Raw genomic sequence first — 21492 nt, 5'->3', positions numbered from 1 at the left:
GCAAGTGTGCTGATTTTGCTGAGCCTCGGGCCATGGAGACATTTATACTGTAGCAATAGTGCCACTTCCTAGGAATACAAGTTACCCAGCAAGACCCATTACAGAGGAGCTGCTTTAGAAAGCTTTGCTCTGTTATGTCAAAGGCCTGAGGAGAGATGCAAGTGACTCTGGGGTTTGTGGGGGCCACCACTCACCTCCTCCTTAATCCAGGCACTGTAGCCTGGGGGTGACACCCCCAGCTGGATGATGCTGGCTGTGGTGAGGACAGCCATGCACAGTGGAGACACAAACTTCCACATGTAGAAATAGAATCGGTACGGTCGGAAGCCCAGCATCTCTGTCAGCTCCTGCATAAACCTGCCAGGCACAGCAGAAGACAGGGCAGTTGGCACTGTCATCACTTCCTCCCTTTCTCCTCCAGTCACTTGCTTCAGACCAGTCCCTTCTGGGCCCTGCTAGTGTGAGGCTTCCATGAGCTCCAGAAGGCTCGGCTCTACTTCACACCACGTTCCACCAGAGACAGGATCCATAAGACAGGCCCTGGATCAAGTGGGCAGGTGCTAGAAAGCTCTGGATTCTCAGAGCACAGCCTCCTCCCACCGGTCTGGCTCCAGCCTCCCCCTGCTGGAGGAGAGGCAATAATGCACCTACCTAGCATGGGAAGAGAGAAACTCCGGAAACCCAGGGATCAGACTCTGTGCTAGAATTCAAGGAGGCAGGCAGGATATGGGTTTCAGTGGTATACAAAACTCATCTTTACCTCAGTTCCACTAACTGAGGCTGGTTGTTTCTTCTATTATAAGTGCAAGACTCCTCAGGACTGCCAACAATACTCGTGACTTTATCCCAAATAGATTGCACCAGACATTTATCATATCCACAACTCCTTCGAAATTACAGTTGTCACTAGGCCCACAACTAAATCTCCTTCAGATGCTCCTTTTCTTATGTGTTCAGTGTCTCCTTCTGTGCCTTCCCAGGATGCTAGTGGCCCCTGTGAGAGATACTGGATTCCTAACCCATATGGACATCAAGGAGGGTCAAGCCGAGGTAGTTAGTGGAAAGCCTGGGTCCCTCTGAAGACAAGGACAGTGGACACCATAAATACTAAGGGAGTGGGAAGGTGCCTGTTCTGAAGTCCCTGGAGATGCATATTTGGACATAAAGAAGAGTTGACTGTGAGTGGAGATATGTGAGATCCAACCTTTTCTTATTGCTCTGCAAAACCTAAACCTGATGCCAAAACCATACATAAAAAATATAAATCAGGCTGCCAACATCTACCAACTCTTTGAGAACAGGAGCCCCTCAAATCCCAACCACATGCTACACAAGCTTAATGGATATCTAAGGACTGGTATTCAGCAAAGGGGCTATGGTAGTTAACCATTTAAGCTGGCATTGGAACCTGAATCCAGGATTCCCAAGGTTTTTAGCATAGTTCTGTCTCTTTCTAGCCAGGTAGCCTCCAGTATTCATGTCCTCTTCATAGGCCTCAGTTGCCCCGTGCCAAGGGACCTTTGACCCTGACAGACCATAATGCTTGCCCCTTTTGCAAGCAGTCGTGAGAACACAAGACTCCCCAGAAAGCCCTTATGGGAAAGAAGCCACCACCCGCCACTCCTCTATGACCTCCTTACTTCTTGGTTCCATAAATCCAGGCCACGGCGATGTTCTCAAGGATGACGATGACAGTGAGTGGCAGGGTGGCCGAATAGTCATCAAACATGGTGACAAAGTAGTTTCCGGAGCGCTGGACGAACAACAGCCCCACGAAGAATGCAAAGACACAGCAGCCCACTACAGAGAGCCGGGAGGCCGGTGTGGGGGCAAAGGTGCAGGGTGGGTGGGACCCTGGGGGTTTGGGGGGGACCCAGCTCCCTTCCATCACACTGCTCTAAGCAGGCCTGCAGCCTGCCCCACAGGCACAGCCCTGCAGGAGAGGGCCGGAAGCTGAGGTTCTGAACTCTCTGGTATCAGGCAGGAGACTCAAGGAAGGTAAAACTCTGCATTCCTCTGCCGTGTTCCCTGCGCCTGGCACAGCACCAGCTCAAGACAATGGCTCCACTTAATTATTGAATTGAATTGAGATGATTCAACTGATTGGTCCTAAGATTTTCCCCCCCAGGACACCATAGTTTTCCCATTTGAGAGGAGGAAGATACTCTACCCCATCCCTATGACCCAGGGATGCAGGTAAGAGGTAAATGCATATCCTGGGAGCTGAGTGGCACATCCAAGATCTGTAGTGAGGGAGAAGGGCCTTCTGCAGACAGGGTACTGAATAACCCCATCAAGTCAGAACCTAATTGTCATGCACATGCTGGGCAACAGGGAGTTACCTGTGAACATCTCCTTGGGCACCTTGAAGGTGTCGATGATAGGTGTGGTGATTCCTGCCATGGTCCCAATCATACTGCCCAGGCCCAGGTTGATGAGCATCAGGAAGAACATGACCGACCAGAACGGGGAGGCCGGGAAATGTGTCATGGCCTCAGTGAAGGCGATGAAGGCCAGGCCTGTGCCCTGCACAGACTGAGGGCGGGGCAGAGAGGAGAGCCCACCTTTACTCCACAAGTCCCCTGCCTCCTTTCCACTGTCCTTAGGGCTATAGGGATCACCCTCCCCTATTTCATAGGGGTCCCCATTGCCACTTGAACTCTCTCAGCTCGAGAGAGTGGGTCTTAAACTTTAGTATCAGAATCTCTGAAGAGAGCTAGCTGTAGTGACTCATACCTCTAATCCCAGCACTCAGGTAGCCTAAGAAGGGGGATTGCTATGAGTTCAAGGCTAGCCTGGGCTTCACATTGAATTCCCTGCTAACCTAGACTGCAGATTAATATTGTCGAAAAACAACCAAACTAAACCTAAATGTAAAAAAAAAAAAGCTTCTGAGAGTTTCCCTGGGGGACCTATAATCTACAAGTTGTTCAAGGAACCCAGTGATCCAGGTGAAGACGCTCAGAGAAGCACATCCAGTGTAAGACTCTGCTCTTCTAAGACATCATCTTCGTTGCAACCACAGTGACCACTCCCATTTCTGAACTCCCAAACTCCAGACCTTAAAGCAGCAGGCTCAACTGTGCAATAGAAGCAACTGTAGTCTTTAAGTCCCCATCCCATGTCATTCTCCTACAGAGGCAATGACTGCATTGGTCTAGGGTTAAGCTGGTGTGAGATTTTATAAAGCTATCAGGAAAAGTCCAGGAAGAGGAACCGTTGCTTTAACACAGAAACCCTTCGCACAGGCTCCTGTTCACACGTTGCCTGCTCACATCACTTACGACTGTACTGACCTTGAGGGAACACATGGCCCAACTTGAGTTTTTAGTTGTCATTCAGATATGCTTGAGGTTGTCTTGTGTGAATCCTGGTTTTGCCAGAGGATCAGCCCATGCCTGTGTGACTGGGTGGAATTTTATGGAACATGGAAGGAGAGGATCCTCTAATTGGGCTCCCTCACTCTTGATCATGGGAGAGAGTAAGAGATGTGGAATGCAGCTTCCATAAACCAGTGAAGCTGTCTTTGTGATTTTCTTCTGTTAATCCATTTTTTTAAAAGTATTCAGGATCAAAACCGGGGCTACGTGGATACTACACAAGCATTCTACCAACCAAACTCCACCTCCAAGCCACAGGGATGCCTTTGACAGTGTGCTCAGACGTCTCTACGTCGGCTCTCATGAAGAATCTCAGGGACTGTGGGTTTGCTATTCCCAGCATGAACCTTGGCTCCAGCCAGGGTCCTGGGATCTGTGGGTTTGTTTCCTATTATCACTTTTAGCAGAAGTCATTTTGAAAGTTGACAACGGTGCAAATGCAAACACAAGAAAGTTATCCTCACTTCAACCTGAGCATTAATGAGGAAGCAGGATTTCTGCTCTAGACCAAGAGCTAAGTGTCATTGTGGCAATGGAAGTGGAGGCAGCTGGGGAGGGCAGAACTCTCAAGGAATGATGCAGAACAAGGACCCTTACCAAGCCCCTCCCCCAACCTACAGGCTGCTTATTGACAAAACTGGGGACAATATTCATACTCAGCTCGTAGCGTTGCCACAGGAGCCAAAGGAAATGGAAACAAAAGGGGATTGGCATGTACCTGTTTCACAGTGCTGTTCTAAGTGCACTGTACACACAGGGTCCTGTGCTCAGGAAGCTTGCTCAATAAATGGTGAGGCTGGGCTAGAGAGATGGCTCTGCAGTTAAGAAGACTGGCTGCTCTTCTAGAGGACCCAGGTTCAATTCCCAGCACCCACGTGGCAGCTCATAACTATAACTCCAGTTACATAATATTTGGCACCCTCACACAGACATACATTCAGGCAAAATGACAATGCACATAAAAAAAACCTTGATAGATAGATAGATCAATAGATAGATTAATAGAGGGAGATAGATGATAGATGATAGAGATTGATAGATGATAGATTGATTGGTTGATAGATAGGTGGTAGGTAGATGGATTGATAGATGATTGATAGATAGATAGATAGATAGATAGATAGATAATAGATAGATGATAGATAGATAGATAGATAGATAGATAGATAGATAGATAGATAGATAGATAGATAGGGAAGCTCCCTCAAACTGACAAAGGCTTCTGTGATTTCAATGCTTCCTTTGGCCCTCATCTAATCGCAAGCTTACCTCTGGCAGATGCTTTGGGTGACATCTATCTTTCTCCATACATACATAATATATATATATATACATATATATATATATTCAATAAGCCTTTGTTTATTAGCAAATGATTACTCCATATGGTCTTTCAAGACCTGCTCCCAAGCCCCAGCCACCAAACCTGTCTCTGGGTTCCTGTCTGTCCCGGAGAGGGCAGCCTGTTCCAATACCTTGTCCAGCTCATCCTCCAGGAGGCAAGGATCCAGGCCCAGGGCTGAGAACTGCTTCTCCTTAACAGTCATGATGACATTGTACATCTCTGAGTAGTCCTTGGTGGTCAGGTGAGAGAAGTTGACGTGGGGTGGGATGAGGTCCCGGCTCAAGACATTGGAGTTGAGGTACCCTAGAATTTTCTCAGCATTCCTGCAGTACAAAGAGGCCAGGACCAGGTAAGAAGGTAGGAGTAGGACCCCAGAGGACCCTCTCAGAAACCAGGCAGGTACCCACAGGCCACTGACAGAAACATCCATGAGCCCGTCCTTGTGGGCCAGGGCTGAGGAAGATGACGATCTCATCCCTTATGGAACAGAGAGGACCATTCACCCTTCCCAGCCCACCTACTACCCCCTGGGTGAGGCAAACAGGAAAAGGAGGGACCAGAGGGGCCATGCCACCTACTCGACCACACACTTCTCATTCATGATGTTAGCTTTGAAACCCAGCACTGCAAACACCACGAGGGTGGCCAACACGGAGGTGAAGAAGTTGATGAAGGACACCAAGGCAGCATCGAAGTGGCAGTTATTGTCCTGTTTGTTGTAGCTGGAAAAGGCGATGACTCCTCCAAAGCCCAGCCCCAGGGCGAAGAAGACCTGTGTGGCTGCCTCCCGCCACACCTGGGGGTCCAGCATCTTGTCCAGCTACAGGTATAACCACGGGAGCAAAGAAAAAGACAAAGAGATGACGGTTTTAACCATGTGTCCAACATCCCCGCCCTTTCCTCAGCCTCAACCGAGTCTACGCAACATGACGTGGCTGTGGATCCTGGGAAATTCACCTGACTCCTCTGAGCCACAGCTTCCTCAGGTGCAAAAGACAGATAACAGTGTCAGCCTCAAAGGGCTGCTTAAATACTGAGTCCTCACACAGGAGGCTGGGCTACAAGAGTATTCGGGTGATAAGGAGCTATTCCCAAAGCCTTTATCAAATCAAATTTTCTTTCACTCTTCACTCCTCAAGGTTCCAGCATCCTTGGAGCTTATGGACTAGTTGGAGAGATGGACATTGGGAAACTGATCCCACCAACAGATGCTAAATTGCAAATATGGCAAGGGTTGGGCCAGTCAGGCACTCAGTAGGTCAGGAGGCAAGGATGCTTCTCAGGGGAGGGAATCCTCAAGATGGCCTTCTAACTGGTGATAGCAGAGGCAAGAAAAGCATTAGGGAGGAGGGATCAGTGTGAGCATAGGGTGACATATAAAGGGACATAGAAGTGCCCAAAGTGCTTCCACAATGAAGGGGTACAGCTAGACTGATGAAGTAGTATAAATATGCTGGAGCAGTAGGAGTGCAGGTGAGACAAGCAAGTGAAGTGGTACAGGTTCAGTGAGTAGGCAGGAAGGTGGTACAGATGGGATGATGTAGGTAGGAGAGGTGATACAGACACAGTGTGGTGCAGGTGAGGTGGTTCTTATGAGAGAGTACAGGTGAGCAAGTGTGTTTGGGGAGTAAGGCAGTGCAGGTGGGATAGTGCAGGTGGGATAGTGCAGGTGAGGCAGTGCAGGTGAGGCAGTGCAGGTGGGATAGTGCAGGTGAGGCAGTGCAGGTGAGGCAGTACAGGTGGGATAGTGCAGGTGAGGCAGTGCAGTGAGGCAGTACAGGTGGGATGGTGCAGGTGAGGCAGTGCAGGTGGGATAGAACAAGTGGTTCTAGAAAATCCATGAAGAGTCAAAGGACTTTAGAGATCTTTGTATTCATTCTAAGAAAGCATTTGATTCGAGAAACACTAAGGGAATGAAGAAGGAAAGGCACTATTGGATGTACATTCACAAAAGTAACTGGTGTATATAGCCAGGAAGCCCCAGGGAAATACCTTATGGAAGTCCAAGTGGCATGTGGTAATGGCTTTGCCTGTCACCAGATGGTGCTGAGAGAGAAATGGAGACCGTAAAGATGGACTAGGGGTGGGTATGCTAGACTGGAAGGCCATGCCTGTGGCTGGCTTGGAGATGAGCTTCAGGGAAGAGGATGTCCACAGGGCTAGACAGAGCATGTCTAGACAGCAGGTACCGAGAAGCTGAGTTTAAAGTGCTAGATGTTGAGTAGGGAGCTGGGCAGATAGTGCAGCTTTACTGCAGAGAGCACAGCTGGAGAAAGAGGTTGTGACTAGCACATGTCCCTGTAGGATAGAGGTAGACACGGAGAAAACCACAGCTCCTGGGTCCAAATTCATCTTTAAGGTTTCACGCAGGGAAGAGGAAGCCATCTTGAAGGAAGCAGGAGAGGCACAAGGGGGAACACCCAGAGCCAGGACACTGTAAAGGGAAGGCCAGCACCCCAGTGAAAGATCCCCAGAGAGAAAGTCAGCAGCCGGGAGGTAACAGATGGTAGCTGTTCCGGGATCCAGAGGCTCTGGAGCCAGGTGGAGAGGAGGGAGGCAAGAAGCGTAGGGAAAGAAATAGAGCCATGCACATAAGCTCACTCCTAGAGAAGGAGCCTTGGAAGGCAGCAGAGAGGGTGTTATCAGGGAAGAAAATCTGTGCAATGAGGTTGTCGTTTTTCTATATCCTCATCTATGGTTTGATGATCAGATAAAAAAAAAACACTAATGGGGGCAGAGATGTAGGAGTGGGGCATGGAGCTGTCCTTCACAAGAGCCCTTTGAACCATTTGCTAGAAATGGAAGAGGAAGGACAGGACAGGACAGGTGCAAGCTTGTCAGTACCTACAGCTTTTGCCTGTCACATGAGGGGTTCTTGACTTGGTAGTCCTGCTTTCCCTGAAAAGCAAGAAGCGAGCCAGAGTATCAGTGTGTTAGGTATCAGTGGTTGTGGAGGAGCCTGGGACACAAGTAGGGGAAGGATACCCTGCACTGCTGTGTGCCACCTCGTGTGCAAAGGTGAGGTATGCTTTTTGCTGTTGTCTCTTGAGAAAAGGTCTCACTCTGTGTGTGTGTGTGTGTGTGTGTGTGTGTATGTGTGTATGTGTATGTGTGTATGTGTGTGTATTTGTGTGTATATGTGTGTGTATGTGTATGTGTGTATGTGTGTGTTTATGTGTATGTGTATGTATGTGTGTGTGTATATGTGTGTGTGTTTGTGTGCGTGTGTGTGTATAAACAAATGTACAGTATGAGGGGTGGAACTCAGGGCCTTCTTTATGCTAGGATCCTGTTCTACTTCTGAGCTCCATCCTTAACACTAAGGTCTGTCTTTTTTATGTAAGATTAAATGTGTTTGTTTGTTACATTAGAAACCCAGGCCCAGGGCTCTTACATAAAACCTTGGGGCCAAACTGGGTTTAGACTTGGTGGCTTTTGTTTTTATTGTATGTTAAGACAACAATACAGTGCTATGAGACACAACTGCGTTAACGTACCCAGCAAGGTCCAGGGTTTCACCCTGTAACAAACACTTAAGGGTCTCAGCAACACAATAGGAGTCTTCACACCAAGTAAATCAAGAGACTATAAATGGCCTCACACCTGTGCAGGTGTTTTCCCTCCAAATGAGTTCTACAGGGCTCAAAGGGAAGAGAAGCAACTTTTTAAAAGAAGACATTAGTAAACGGGGGTCTGTAGTAGGACTAATTAGAAAAGTAGAGATTAGAGAGAAAGAGAAGAAAATAGGACTAGTCTAAAGGACTTTTCTAAACCCCTCTCCCGTCACCCCCTTGGGTGACAGATTTCCAATGATTCTCCAAAAGGTTCCAGAAATGGGTTGAGGGATTGCGTATACCCTGAAGGCATGTTGGACTTCACTGGTGTTTCCTGGTGTCCACTGTGATGATGTCGTTTACGTCTGAGACTCAAGCATGGGATTTCCTTAGGGTTCTCATTATTCCTGGAAGCTAAAGCAGGTATGTGGCTATGTCTAACCCCATGACTGTTTAGAGCCACATTTCTTAAATAGAAGCAGCTATTCCAGGGAGACAAGACAGTTCCAAACAGATGAGTAAGACTGATCTAAAAGCTTGAGCACACCTCAAAGGACAGGGCAGGGTGGAAGTGTATGAAATGATTTTTGTTAGAAACAATTGGTTTTTTTTGTTGTTGTTGTTAAGATCATAGCTGTCATTATTCTTTTTAACTATGACCTGTAGAGAAGGGTAGCATAGCAAATCCCTATTCTAGTCATCCCCCAGTTTCAGAAACCACCCACATAAGAGCACCACCCCAAACCCCTCCAGCCCTAGACACTTTTGAAGGAGACTGATAGCTCGGAATTGAGTTTGAATCAATCGAATGCTAAAGCTTGCCCTTGGCGGGGAGATGGGTTCTCCCACACCCTTGCTTCTAGTCCATAGCTTAAATAGGACACTTTAATGTTGGAGATGAACAGATACCCAGAGCTAATCTGGAGGTGAACTCAGTCAGGAGGTTTCAGCATGGAAGGCCTGATGCTGCTTGATTTTAAAGGGGGTTCTTGCCTTGGGATGACAGTGTGTGATTTCAGGAGGTGGCAACAGAGGTCACTCACTATCTAGACAGGACACATCCCTTCCAAACACTGGGATAAGTCTACAAGAGGAGAGGGGGGAAGGGATTTTCTGATCTGGAGAGACGTCCAGTCCCTCCCAGTGTCCAGTGTGATACAGCATTGGCTTCCTGATGTTTCTTTGGCACAGTGGCTAAGTCACTTCCTGCCAAGGGAACAAGATGCTTTCTGAATGCACAAGCAGCCGCCGAGCACCACCTGGGTATCGAGTGACAGCAGCTCACATGTGACAGCAGCTCACACGTGACAGCAGCACACACTCTTGCTTCTCAGTACTTCTCCAGCACCTGCCATGGCCGAGCCAGACTGAGCCACAAGACAGCAGATGGCACTGGAGTGCAGAGTTCCCACTGCCTAAGAATAGTGTTTCCTTCACAAGGGACGGGGACAATAATAGCTTGTGCTTGCCATGTGTTCTCCACTTGCCGGGAGCAGCCCCATGCGCTCTGCCGACAGCCCTGGGCAGGGGTATCACTGTGCACCCCACCTTGCAGCTATGAAAACAGGCCTCAAGTGATGGGGAATCTTCCCAGTGGAAGCTGGGTAGTGAGTGGCAGGTCAAAAGGCTGGGCATCTTCTTCATGAGAGGTCTTTGCTCACATAGGAGTCAAGAAGTCCCACAACCAGACTCTTTTCTTGAATTCTCGGGACTTGCAGGGACTTCTCTGCTTTTCTCCAGGAGTTAACATACACCCTTGGTCCTCTAGGCTCTTTTTCTTTACCCCTCAATCCCAGAAGTCCAGTTTCCTTCCTCAGACACATGTAACCATGATATTGGCTTCCGGAGCATTCTTCCAGTGACATTCATACAGACAGCAGCACATGCAGTATACATGTCATGTTACAACATATACAGACACATGTGTGCGTGTATTTCTCCCACACCTCACGAAACTTTTCCTACTCTGGGAGCACACCATCCTGTTCTTCATCACCATACCTCCTCAGTGTGGATCCTGGGATCCCACAGAGTCCCCGAGTGCCTAGCAAACTGCACTGCTCTGTCTCCTCCCAGCCTCAGTTAATTCACCTCTTTGGGGAACAGCAATAGTAAGAACACTTACCCTGAGGGGCCTTACGGGGTTAAACAGGTTGATGTGTGTGAGGAGTGTAACACAATTGCTCACGCACCTCACTGGTGTGGGAGGCTATGTGCTTTCAGAATACTCCTGTGCTGAGAGCTGGGGGTGGTCCATGCTACCAAAGTCCTGCCCACTTCTGAGCCCTATTTACCGGATGCCTTTTAGGGCCATGCTTGGCCACTGTTCCCAAATGGACAGTGACTTCACACTCACACCCCCTTGGCTCTCCAGGGCCCCTTCTTCATTCCTCAGCTAACCACTTGGTTTCCTACCTTGCTGAGAAAGATGACTCTATCAGAAGAAGACTCCCACCATTAGAACCCCTCCCTTCCCACCGCTTCTCCGTGACAGCTTGCTGCCTGGGGCTGCTCTCTCCTGTTGGTGTGGAAACTCTGAATCCAACTAACACCAGCTCTTCCCCCAAGGACACTGGGCCCCTCCCTGATGCCATCTGGATCTTTTTAAAGTGCACAGTTCAACGATTTTTAGCACAGCAAAGTCATGCAATCTGTACCACTATTAATTTAGAGCCTCTCCCCTTCCCCTTTAGGGAAGCACGTTTCTATTAACAATTGTTCCTCCTCTCTCCCCCCAAGTCCACCCCTAAATGACTGCTAAAATACTATCTCCATGAGTTCACTTGCTTTGGCATCTCATATACTTGGGATTACATAGTACGTAGTTTCTTATGTTTGGCTTCTTCACTTTGTTTAATGTTTTCCAGGGTCTACCATATTGCAGCATGTAATGAATTACTTAATTCGTGTGTGTGTGTGTGTGTGTGTGTGTGTGTGTGTGTTATACATGTTCATAGGGGAGGGGGATATAGTTCTGTATGTACATGAGTGGAAGTCAGAGGTTACCCTTGAATCTCTTCCTCGGTTGCTCTCCACCATATTTTGTTTGTTTTGATACAGGGCATCTCACTGGTTTACTAAGTCATTGAACACTTGTGGCCTAGAATAGAGCCTAAACCGGCTGAACACCAAGTCCCGAGGATTTTCTCATGTCCCCATCCACAGAGCTGGGGTTGCCAGAACATGTCACCATGCTCTTCTATGTAGGGGTCACATCTGGGTCCTCAGGCTTGCAGTGCATTCGTGTTACGCATTGTTACCGCTCTGGTACCTCGTCCCTTATCCATTTTATGTGCATACCCCACCTTGTATATGTCCATTCCTCAGCTGATTGGCATCTGGGCTGTTTCTACTTCAGGTCTACTATAAACCACGCTGCTATGAAGATTCACGCTCAAACTCCGTGTGAAGTCACATTTTAAGTTTTCTTAAGGTTGAAGTGTAGAACGGTTGCATCATATATGGAGATGGCAGGCTGTTTTTCAAAGCTCTTTTGAACTCTAGCCTGACAGTGTCGGAGGAATTGTTCGCACTGTTCTATAAATCCTGCAGTAATATCCTTGACCCCGGGCCCCCTCCACTTACTACTACATTTGTCTCTCTCTGGTTTTTGTTCGGTTGTTCCCTTTTATAGTGAAACTACCCAGTATAAATGCTCTCGCCTTCTTGTCTCTGACTTGTTACCTCACTTTTCTTTTGGTTCATTACTATTAGAGTTTGTCCCCCATATTCTACCAAAACATCTCCTGTGAAGGTCACCAACGGTGCTTCTGTTGCCAGCTGATTGGTCTGTATCATGTGAGCATCCCATCTTTATTCAAGCATTCTTCCCACTCTGCTAGGGGCTGGAGGATGTGTGCTTCTTCCTTCTCCTCTGCCTCCCTCACCTGATATCTTTCCTTCAACCTCTGAACACTTAGGCTCCAGAGCTGAGTCCTTTCTGACAGTGATCACCCTCCAGGTGATATGAACCAAGCCAGTACCCAGGAATCCCAAATATGTTCCTTCACCGGATTCTTCCAGATTTTGACAGCGAATTTCCACTCGGCATCTCCACCTGCCCATCTGGCATTTTAAAACCACCACCTCCAAAACAGTGCTCCGAGTGTTCGCCTTAAATTCCGCTTCCCCCATCCTTCCCATCTCTGGAAATGCCATCCTCGTCCTTCTGTTGCTCAGGCAAAAGACCTGGGAGGTCCTCTTGACTCCTCCCACACGTCACATCCAAGCAACAGCAAACCCTCCTGAGTCTGCTGTCTGAATGGTTCTTCAACTCAACCAATTCACTCCTCCACCACTGCTTGGCTGGCAGTTGCCTCTCACCCAGTGACTCTCACAAGCAAACCCCCCTGTACTCCTCTGGGACTCTCTAGGGGAGTCTTCTAAGAGGCTTAGGGTGACCATATTATCTCATCCCTCTGCCCAGAACCTCCTGCTGGCCAGAGTTCCTACAGAGTAAAAAAAATGCCTTCATGGCCCCGTAGACACTCATAGCCCCAGTTAGAGCAAGTCCTACCTCTCTCCTTTCCATTCTAGCACGCTTTCTAGATTTTTCAGGATGGACCAGCCTCGAGCTCCTTTCATTCATTGTCTCTCTGTCTAGAATGGAAGGTGCAATCCCCACATCTGCATGTAGCTAAGGAGAAAGGGGCTCCTGAGAGTGGCCATTCAAAGGTTCTTTCTCCGTGAGGCCTTCTTTGACCACTCTGTATAAAACTACAACTCTTCTCCTAGATACCCCAAGTCCTTTGTTCTCCACTCTATTCTCCCCCTCAGCCACAGCAGTCAGTCTCAGTAGCTTATCAGTATCCTAGCTTATAGCATCCATTATGAGGGCTGAGAAATCCTTCTGCTGTATTCATGGCTGGATCTCAGAACAGTGCTTGGCATCCAGTGAGCCAATGTCAGATGAATGCAAAGACAAATGCTAGGCATTTGGAGCATGTCAATCTCTTGCTACTAAAATCGTGGCAACCAATACTGAGTGCTGACCATTTTGCTTATCTATGATTACATTTCCAGGAAAAAAATATCTACAAGTGAAATTGCTGGGCTAAAAAATATGAATGTGTATAATTCTAACTCTGAGAGTTTATGTGTTCAGAGGACTCCAGTCACCATTATATGTTGGACAAATTGCATAAGAATTACAGGGCACCCTGTGGTGACATGGGTTTGCAACTGGATGAAAAAAATGATAAGGGGAAGCTGTCCGGGAATTTCCAGCAATTCAGTGACCATTAGCAGCAATTACTACCCCATCGGAGGCACTAATGAGTCATCACAGTGTCCTGGGCACACAGCAGTCGTCAGATCCACTAGCTCTCTGCTTGCAGACCTGGACAAAAATCATAGGTCCTATATCCCGGATAGTTTCTGATGTTGGGAGAAGTCAGGGAAGGAGGGAGGGCCTCTCACATCATCTAGCACAGTCTGAAGAGAGACTGAGATGCCATGGTCAGAATTACCTTGGACTCTTTTCAGGATGACAAATGGCATGGCCTCTTGGGATGTTACTGATGTTGAAGCCTCTATTAACGAAACAGTGCCCACATCCTGGGCACCTCTGGACAGTTACCTGGTACTCTATGGTACCGAGAACTTTAAATGGACATAGAGATCCTCATATCATGGCCCCAGAGACCCACGTTTTACCTCCTATGATCTAAAACAGCCACTTCTCCACAGTGGTCCTCATCCTGCACTGACTGCTAAGTGGCTGATGCTCAGTGTGGGTTCATCTTCTCTGCACAGTAATGGAGATCTGTAAATAGAAACCTCACTCCAGGCAAACAGTAGCACAGGCTGCCTCAGCGCCCTCAATGGAGCAGAGCTCGTCTTCTTTGACATCCCCCCTGTTCAGTGCAATCCTCCAGAGTCTCGGGCAGGATCTGTTCCATAAGATTGCCCAGTGGAAACAGTGTCAAGGTGGGTCAGAAAGATGTGCCCTGGAAACCAACGAGTCAGATGAGCCATGAGCTGCACCATGCCAGGGGACTTGGCTTTACTAGGATGTCCTGGGTTTGATTTTTCAGCTCAGAAGATTCTGGCTCCACAAGTGCCAAGATAGATTCAGATGGCTTCTGGAACATCCAGGAAATGGTTTGAGAAAGGAGGCGCCCCCACTGCTCAATGAGTTCGTGAGCTATATGCATCAACTTGATGGGCAAAAAAAGAATCTTGACTGAGATTGAGTTTGATATACCGTGAGTGTTCGTGGCTACAACCACTTGGGAAGTATTTTGGCTGAAGATATGTATACCCTTTGAGACAGCAATTCCAATTGTTACTGTAGATACCCTAGAGAAACTTGAACAAGGACGGGTGTAACAATGTTGGTTATAGCTTGTGCCGGTTAGTTTTGATTGTCAACTTGACATAACTTGAGTTCCTGCTCTGATTGTTCCTCAGTGATGGATTGTGACTTGAAAGGGTAAGATGAAGTAAACCCTCTCCCTCTCAAGTCGTTTTTGGTCTTGCTATGTATCACAGCAACAAGGAAACCAACCAGTAGACGTAAAAACTATCAGCAAAAGTAAAAACTGGAAACAAGTTAAATGACCATCGAGTAGAAAGCAAATAAGAACATTTTAGTTTAGATCTGTGGTGAAATATTATACCGTACTGGAATAGATGTGCTAGAGCCCTACATACCAGTATATGTAAAACCAAAAGAAGTGTCATGAAAAATCAAAGCAGGTCATAGAAGTATACCTGTGAAGATATATGTGAACTTTAAGAGTACATAGAAATGCTATGCACTGTTTGTGGAAATATGTCTATGTATAACATCTCAAAGGATGCATTTGCAGGGTAAATCCCAAATTCAGAATAACAGTTTCTGTAACCCCCAATTCGCACTTGAGCCCTAATATTCAGGAGTGATTCCTTGGAAATGACTAAATTGAGGAATCCACTCTTGTGAGTGGGATTAGTGACTTTATAATAGGGACTCACGCTATTAGGAATAAGATAGTAGACACGAGAAAGCCACCGGAGAATGAATCTGAGAGCGAGTCAGTAAGCAGCATTCCTCAGCTTCTGCCTGAGTTCCTGCTCTGACTTTTTCTCAATGATAGATTGTGTCCCTCTGCCCTTTCACCATGAAATCTTCTGGTGCCTTCGAGTTGACCTTCCCAGTTCTAAAACTGTGAGCAATAAATTTCTTTTGCTTATAAATTACTTAGCCTATTTTGTTACAGCAGCAAAAACAGACTGCCAGCAGCCACCCTTTGAGAAAGGAAAGCAATGTCACATCAGAGAACATTGCTTTTTTGGCATCTGTGATTTTTTTATTTCTTTTAAAAATGTCTATTATATTACTAGGTATGTATACTTATAAGCTTGAAGTACTTCACAATTAAAGAGGTAATATAATGGGTGTCTGAATCCAATGAGGTGAATGGAAGTGCTGTGTGCACCAGGTCTGGTGGCCAAGTTCAGTGTTTCTGTGCCATCACCTTCTGGGTCTTCATACCAGTGACTCCTAACTCTGTGAGCAGCCTATCTGGAGACATTTGTGACACGTTCATGTACATAACCAGAGCTTATAACATCTTCATGTAGCTCAGTGAAGTATAACTCAAAGACTCAAGTAGACGCGTGAGATGGATTGTGACTCTAGGGTGATTGCTGAAGTAACTCACAGAAGCCAATGGCCTTCTTCTCATAACTACTTCTTCTAGAGGAAACACTGGCTTTCTGTTAGATGTCATGTGCTTACAGTCCTATTGTCTGCTTTAAGAGACGCACTTCATGCTTGTGGGTATGTCTGTAGAAATCTCGATTGTTTGGTTAAAGGATGCCTAGGCCCAGTTTGTGCAGTTATGTATAGTGTAGGCCCTAACCATGGCCATCCTCCACACACCAGAGCCTACTCACAGTAGCAGGGCAGGATTGAGGTCTTCTGTGTCACCCAGTGTGAACTCCCTGTGTAAGGGCGTGTGCATGTGCATTTGTTTACATATGGAGCCTTGAGGTTTCCAGCTGGTCTGGCCCAGTCTGACCTGGAGCGCATGGGCTAGAGTCTTAGCAGGCCCCTTTGGCTGCTACTTATCAAGGGGATTTGGAGATGAAACTCTTGGTGTCACCAGCGGAAGGCACTAATTACGTTATGACAATTTAAAATTATTATTCCCCAGTGAGATGACCCCCATAGCTGTGCCCAGTGGTCTAAATGGCCATGAGGTGGGGTCAGACCACCTTCCTGAAGGCTGGGCATACATCCTCAGGACACCTGTTTCTCATCTGCAGCCTCTATAAACAAAGTTTCTGTGCATTCCCTTCGTAGGTCATTGGTAGGATTGAGAGGGAGCCTGAGTGGGCTCCCTGCTCCCCTGGTTTGGGTACAAACTGCAATTCCTAAGGGGAGTGAACATCTTCTTGACTCTCGTTGTCACAGATCCATGAAACAAAGCTATCCCTCGAATGAATGAGTGAATAAGTGAATGAATGAATGAATGAATGAATGAAGCCCATCCTTCACATTTCAATGGAATCTGTCTGTATCAGTGCTGCAGGCATGCCTGGTGCTTTCCCACATCCTGGCTCATGTGTTTTCCTCTAATTAATAACTCATACTGGTACTTGTCAAAGCCCATCCTGCTCTGCAAGCCTTTACCCAAATTGCTATAATATCTCTTTCCTCACAGCATGAGGACGAGCCCATGGCCCTTTCCTTGCGCCCCTCCATGGGGGCTGGCAAAAGCCTTGATCTGCAATAGGATTTGGATGTGAAACTGCATGAAGCTGACCAGGCCCCGTGGATCTGATGGGGTTCCCCCACATGTGGGAGCCGCAAATCCTTACCTTAGGAGTGAACATGTGCAGGATGCCATCAACTGCCCCTCGAAGCAGCAGTCCCCGGACCAGGAAGCAGGCCAACACCACATAGGGGAAGAGGGAGCTGAAATACATTACCTGCAGGGAAGACAAAGGCCCCTGTCACGCCAGCCCCTCCTACAGCAGGCACTCCACTTCCCAGCTCACAGCTGGGGTCCATGATCCTCCTCTGATACTAGGCAGCAGAACTTGGAGCCTGGAGCCCCCAGGCACCGAGCCAAACCCACCATCCATCTGGCCCTGGGCCCAGGCAGGAGCAGAACAAGCTGGAGTCAGCATGGCTGTGCCTGAGGCTGCTCTGCCTTTCAAGGGCGGACAGGAATGAACTGTTAGGCTCCACGCCTGAGGGCTGTTATGGGGTGAAAAACTCCTGTGCTCTCCCTTCTCATTTCCCAGTCTGGTGTCCCCAGTGGACAGTTTCGGGATCCCCCCTGTCTTCAGAGGTCCTGTAGCAAAAGACATCTAGGAGGTCTTGACACTGTTGCCCAGCAGAGCCCACCAGAGGCCCAGCCCCTAGGGATCCCGACCCTGAGCCATGCGCTAGTTGCTGGCTGATCTGTGTCATGCACCTTTCTACAGCCCTGAGTGCCTGGTACGGAGCCACACACACAGAGTTGGCTCATGGACCCTCAGCTGCAGTAAAACAGATCGTGGGGACACTAAGGACAGGGCAGCAGAAAGGAACGTTCTGAGCTGAGGCCTGAGCACTGATCCTGCAATCCTGAGGCCCCAGGCTCTCTGCTTAACCTTAGTATGCCTTTGTCTCCTTGCCTTAAAGGGCTGCAATATCCTTAACTCATAAGTGGTGAGAACGGAGCAAGGATGTGACAGTTCTGACAAAGGCCTTGAAGTCTCAGCTGCCATTGTAACCTCCAGAGAGGGAGGAGATTGGTGGCTGAAGTGATACCAGCTTCCCACAACTTAGTTTGGGTACTCATTGAGTCTGGTAAAGAATCAGAAAGCCCAGACAGGCAGACAGACAGACAGGGCTCCAGCCCAGACAGACTAGCTGTATGTCATTACATGAGGCACGTTCCCCTGTATAGACTTTAGTTTCCTTGTCGGTAAAAATGAGTGGGGGCCTATCAGATGTCTGTCATCTTTGCCATCACTTGAAGACCAATTCTACTGAGTCACAAATAATCCAGGTTGGAACTGTTAGGAAAGGTGGCTGGGGCTTGGCTGTTATGCACGCATCTTCAGAGATTGGACTGCTTTGGGGAGCCTCAAAGTTCTCAGCCGCTCTAACAGCCTGTAGACAGTGTAAGGGGCAGAGTTTCATCAAAAACTGCATGGAGTACCTGATGAACCTGAGGAGGTAGCATCTAGACAGATTGCGCCCCAAGATCAACACCTCTATCTTCCCTTCTCCTTGGTATTTGCAGCACAGATCTGAACTAAGAGCACCAAGGTGGGTAAGTGTTCCAGTAATGACTCTCTAGCGAGCTCGTCCCTGGACTGTCTGCAGTGGTAATGCTCGTACCCCTCCCAAGAGGCTATCACTGAAGTATTCTTCCTTGGCGGCTTGGGCTTCAAGCTCCTGCTCTCGAGACCCAGCTGCCCTATCCCAGCTCACCTTTCCAGAGGACTGGATGCCCTTGACTACAGCCATGCCCACGATGCTCCAGGCCACAAGGAGGCAGAGTGTCATCTTCCAGTTGAGGCCCCCACTCTCTGAGATGGAGTTGGAGATGTCCAAGGCCTCTCGATACCAGAAGTAGGTAGTGGCTGAGCTCTTCTCGCACTCAGGCTCCACCACTGAAACCACAAAAAGGTCACAGAGCTTCAGCTTCCAGTCCTAAAGATCACGTCCTGTGTGGGACCCTGCCCCAGTAGCAGCGGGTGAGTGGGTAGCTGAGAGTGGGCTCTGCCATGGTCCGGCAGATCCTCAGGAATCCTGAGTCTCTGATGGGACCTAAAAGGCTTTAAGCCACAGTCAAATGGCTGAATTCCCACCCAGACCATCTTCTACTCACTAATTCACAAAATGAAGAGCTAAATCTGTCTAAAGGTTCTTGGGGGGAGGCCTGGAGAGAGAGGCTGGAAACCCAGAATTCAGATCACTGGTTAAGTGGACAGTCTGAGCATGGGAAAAGTGGCTTTGGGATCTGTTTTTCCATCTGTGGAGTGGGACGGTCTGCTGCACACAAATTAAAATCATTCTCAGACATGCTAATAGGGTACCACAGTACTGCATAATAACCAGACAAGATTCAATCCCTGAGACCTCTGTGAGCCAGGCCAGAAGGAGATCAGTTGACCATTCCTTCAGGAGAAGGAAAGAGATGAGGATCAGGAAATCTCCAAGATGACTCAAGGAAACAAGGAAACCCCAAATCTGAGCACTAACCAGGTTAGACTCTTTCCTGGGACAGGGCTGGCTAGAGACCGTAGCTGGGGTTCCTTGGGGATCCCACACTTGCCTGCCACAGTCCCATTCCGGATGACAGGACATTCACTCCAGGGCAGTGGGTACTGGAAAGACTTGAAGAAGTAGAAGACGCTCCATCCAATGATCACGTTGTAGTACAGCCCAACGAAGAGGCAGACCTGAGGGTGATGGCCAAGGTAAGAGCATCATAGGGGCTATAGGTAAAGCTGTACCTCCCCGCACACCATCCAAGGCCTAGCAGCTCAAAACCAGCCATGATGGAGAAGAAGGGGGTGAGGTGGAGCAGGAAGGGCCTGCTGCTAGTCCTCCTGCACTCATCGGATTCATCTGGTACTCAGGCAGGCCACAAAGGAATTCCTGGGATATTAAAATTTGCTCCTTTAAGCAATAAACTCTTAAAATGCTAATCCTTTCCAGTTTTAAATTCCTGTAAGATACTGAAGCCCTTCCTCCATCATTTCCTGATGACTTGGGATTTTAATTAGAGATGCCCTCCAGGACCATGGAGGCATCCACAGCACTGGTCCCTATAGCCCAGACAGTGATGTATTTTGAGACTGTGTGGATTACTGTTTTCCTATGTCTTCCCTTCTTTTGGGTGCTACCCTTTCTTTGAAACTTTGAGCAATCTGCCTCTAGAGACATGGTAATTAAACTTGGCAGAGTTCTATTAAAATACGAGGGTCTATCCATGTGTTACAGGCAGGGCTTGGCCGTATCTACTCCTGAGGCTCAGCAGTCCCTTCCAAAGCCTTGGCTAACACAGACAATTGAGTTTGCTGGTTAGTGTGCGTGCAGAGGGTTCCCGGTGTCTTCCCTCTCACGTGAGCATCAGTGTGAAGAAGCACATATTCACACAGAGAGAGAAAAAGAGGGAGTGCTGCACTGGAAAAAACACAATGGTATCCGTTTCCTTAGCAGCGGTGTTTTCAGTCTAAGTAGAGTATTCCCCTCCTTTTACATTCATGGCGTGCGTTCATGGCCAGCCTCGCACTTAGACTGTGGCTAAACACACAGGTCATGCCTGGTTTCACCACAGGTCTTAGGACAAACCTCCCATCAGGTTTGATAGGATACGCAGTCCCTTCCAGATGTGGGTTCCAGTTTTTATCTCAAGTGTGAAAGTGGGCACCTGGGGACTTGGCCTTTAAGGGATGCTCAGTTTCCTCAAGAATATACAGCTCTCAGCCAGAGTTCAACTACAGCCACAAAGATGAGCCTAAAAGTCCCCATCCAAGGCCCACGAGGTCTCCCAAAAACTCATGCCTCCTGGTGTGGATCATAAGGCTCCAGTCTCAGTATCTCAATTGTCCATTTACAAGACACACTAGCAAGGGATCCTAAGCCACATACATTTGAGACATTCTCCTCAAGGAAAGGTAATGGAGTTCAAAAGAAGCTGAAGGCTGGTGAAGAGCGGTGAGGACCTGGGATAGTCCATCTGTCTCCAGATAATAGGGACTGAGATATTCTTGTGAACATGTCACATTTTCCCTCTTTTGCATCAGTTGTGAATGTCACATTGGTTTCTGGCAGTGCCGTTAACTTTCAGTTTAGGGACTATGGTGACTGTGGCTCTGAGATGCCAGTTATAAGTAATTCTGCTGATGGTCTCTCTTGCTCTGCTTCTCTTGGCCCAGGACTGTGGGCTAGTAACCCGATAATGTCCCCTATAGTATCCACCAGTGACCCCTCTGCCTCCCTCACAGTGTCACGCCCCAGCACCGGACTCACAATACAGCTGGAAAAGCCAATGCCCCCCAGGCGGGGGCACACATAGTGCCAGACCCCAATGCTGCCACGGCGGATCCTCTGGCCCACAGCCAGCTCCAGAAAGAAGAGGGGGATGCCAATAATGATCAGCAGCACCAGGTAGGGCACCAGGTAGGCACCTGCCAGGAAAAGAAAAAGGCTGTTAGAATAGGTCTGGATCAGAGGGCCAGTGTGAGGGAGGGGGTAGCCATAGTGTCCTACAGTCTC

The 21492-nt window shown here is 48.2% G+C and overlaps 1 protein-coding gene across 1 annotated transcript in view; it reads right to left on the bottom strand.

The window, feature by feature from the left end:
* Positions 1–21492, bottom strand: part of Slc6a17 (solute carrier family 6 member 17) — a 47336-nt gene that overhangs the window by 4395 nt on the left and 21449 nt on the right. Inside the window, exons 3-11 of the mRNA XM_032897514.1 lie at positions 21247–21404; positions 19544–19670; positions 18697–18878; positions 17088–17198; positions 5304–5545; positions 4856–5048; positions 2343–2535; positions 1641–1800; positions 195–357 (exon numbers count right to left, since the gene is read on the bottom strand). Of these exons, the coding sequence (XP_032753405.1) occupies positions 195–357; positions 1641–1800; positions 2343–2535; positions 4856–5048; positions 5304–5545; positions 17088–17198; positions 18697–18878; positions 19544–19670; positions 21247–21404 (1529 nt within the window). The remainder of the gene's footprint in view (positions 1–194; positions 358–1640; positions 1801–2342; positions 2536–4855; positions 5049–5303; positions 5546–17087; positions 17199–18696; positions 18879–19543; positions 19671–21246; positions 21405–21492) is intronic.

Source organism: Rattus rattus, chromosome 3, assembly GCF_011064425.1.
Source record: "Rattus rattus isolate New Zealand chromosome 3, Rrattus_CSIRO_v1, whole genome shotgun sequence".
Classification (NCBI taxonomy): Eukaryota; Metazoa; Chordata; class Mammalia; order Rodentia; family Muridae; genus Rattus; species Rattus rattus.
The sequence above is the reverse complement of the archived record's forward strand: the minus strand, read 5'-3'. Positions and strand labels throughout refer to the sequence as shown.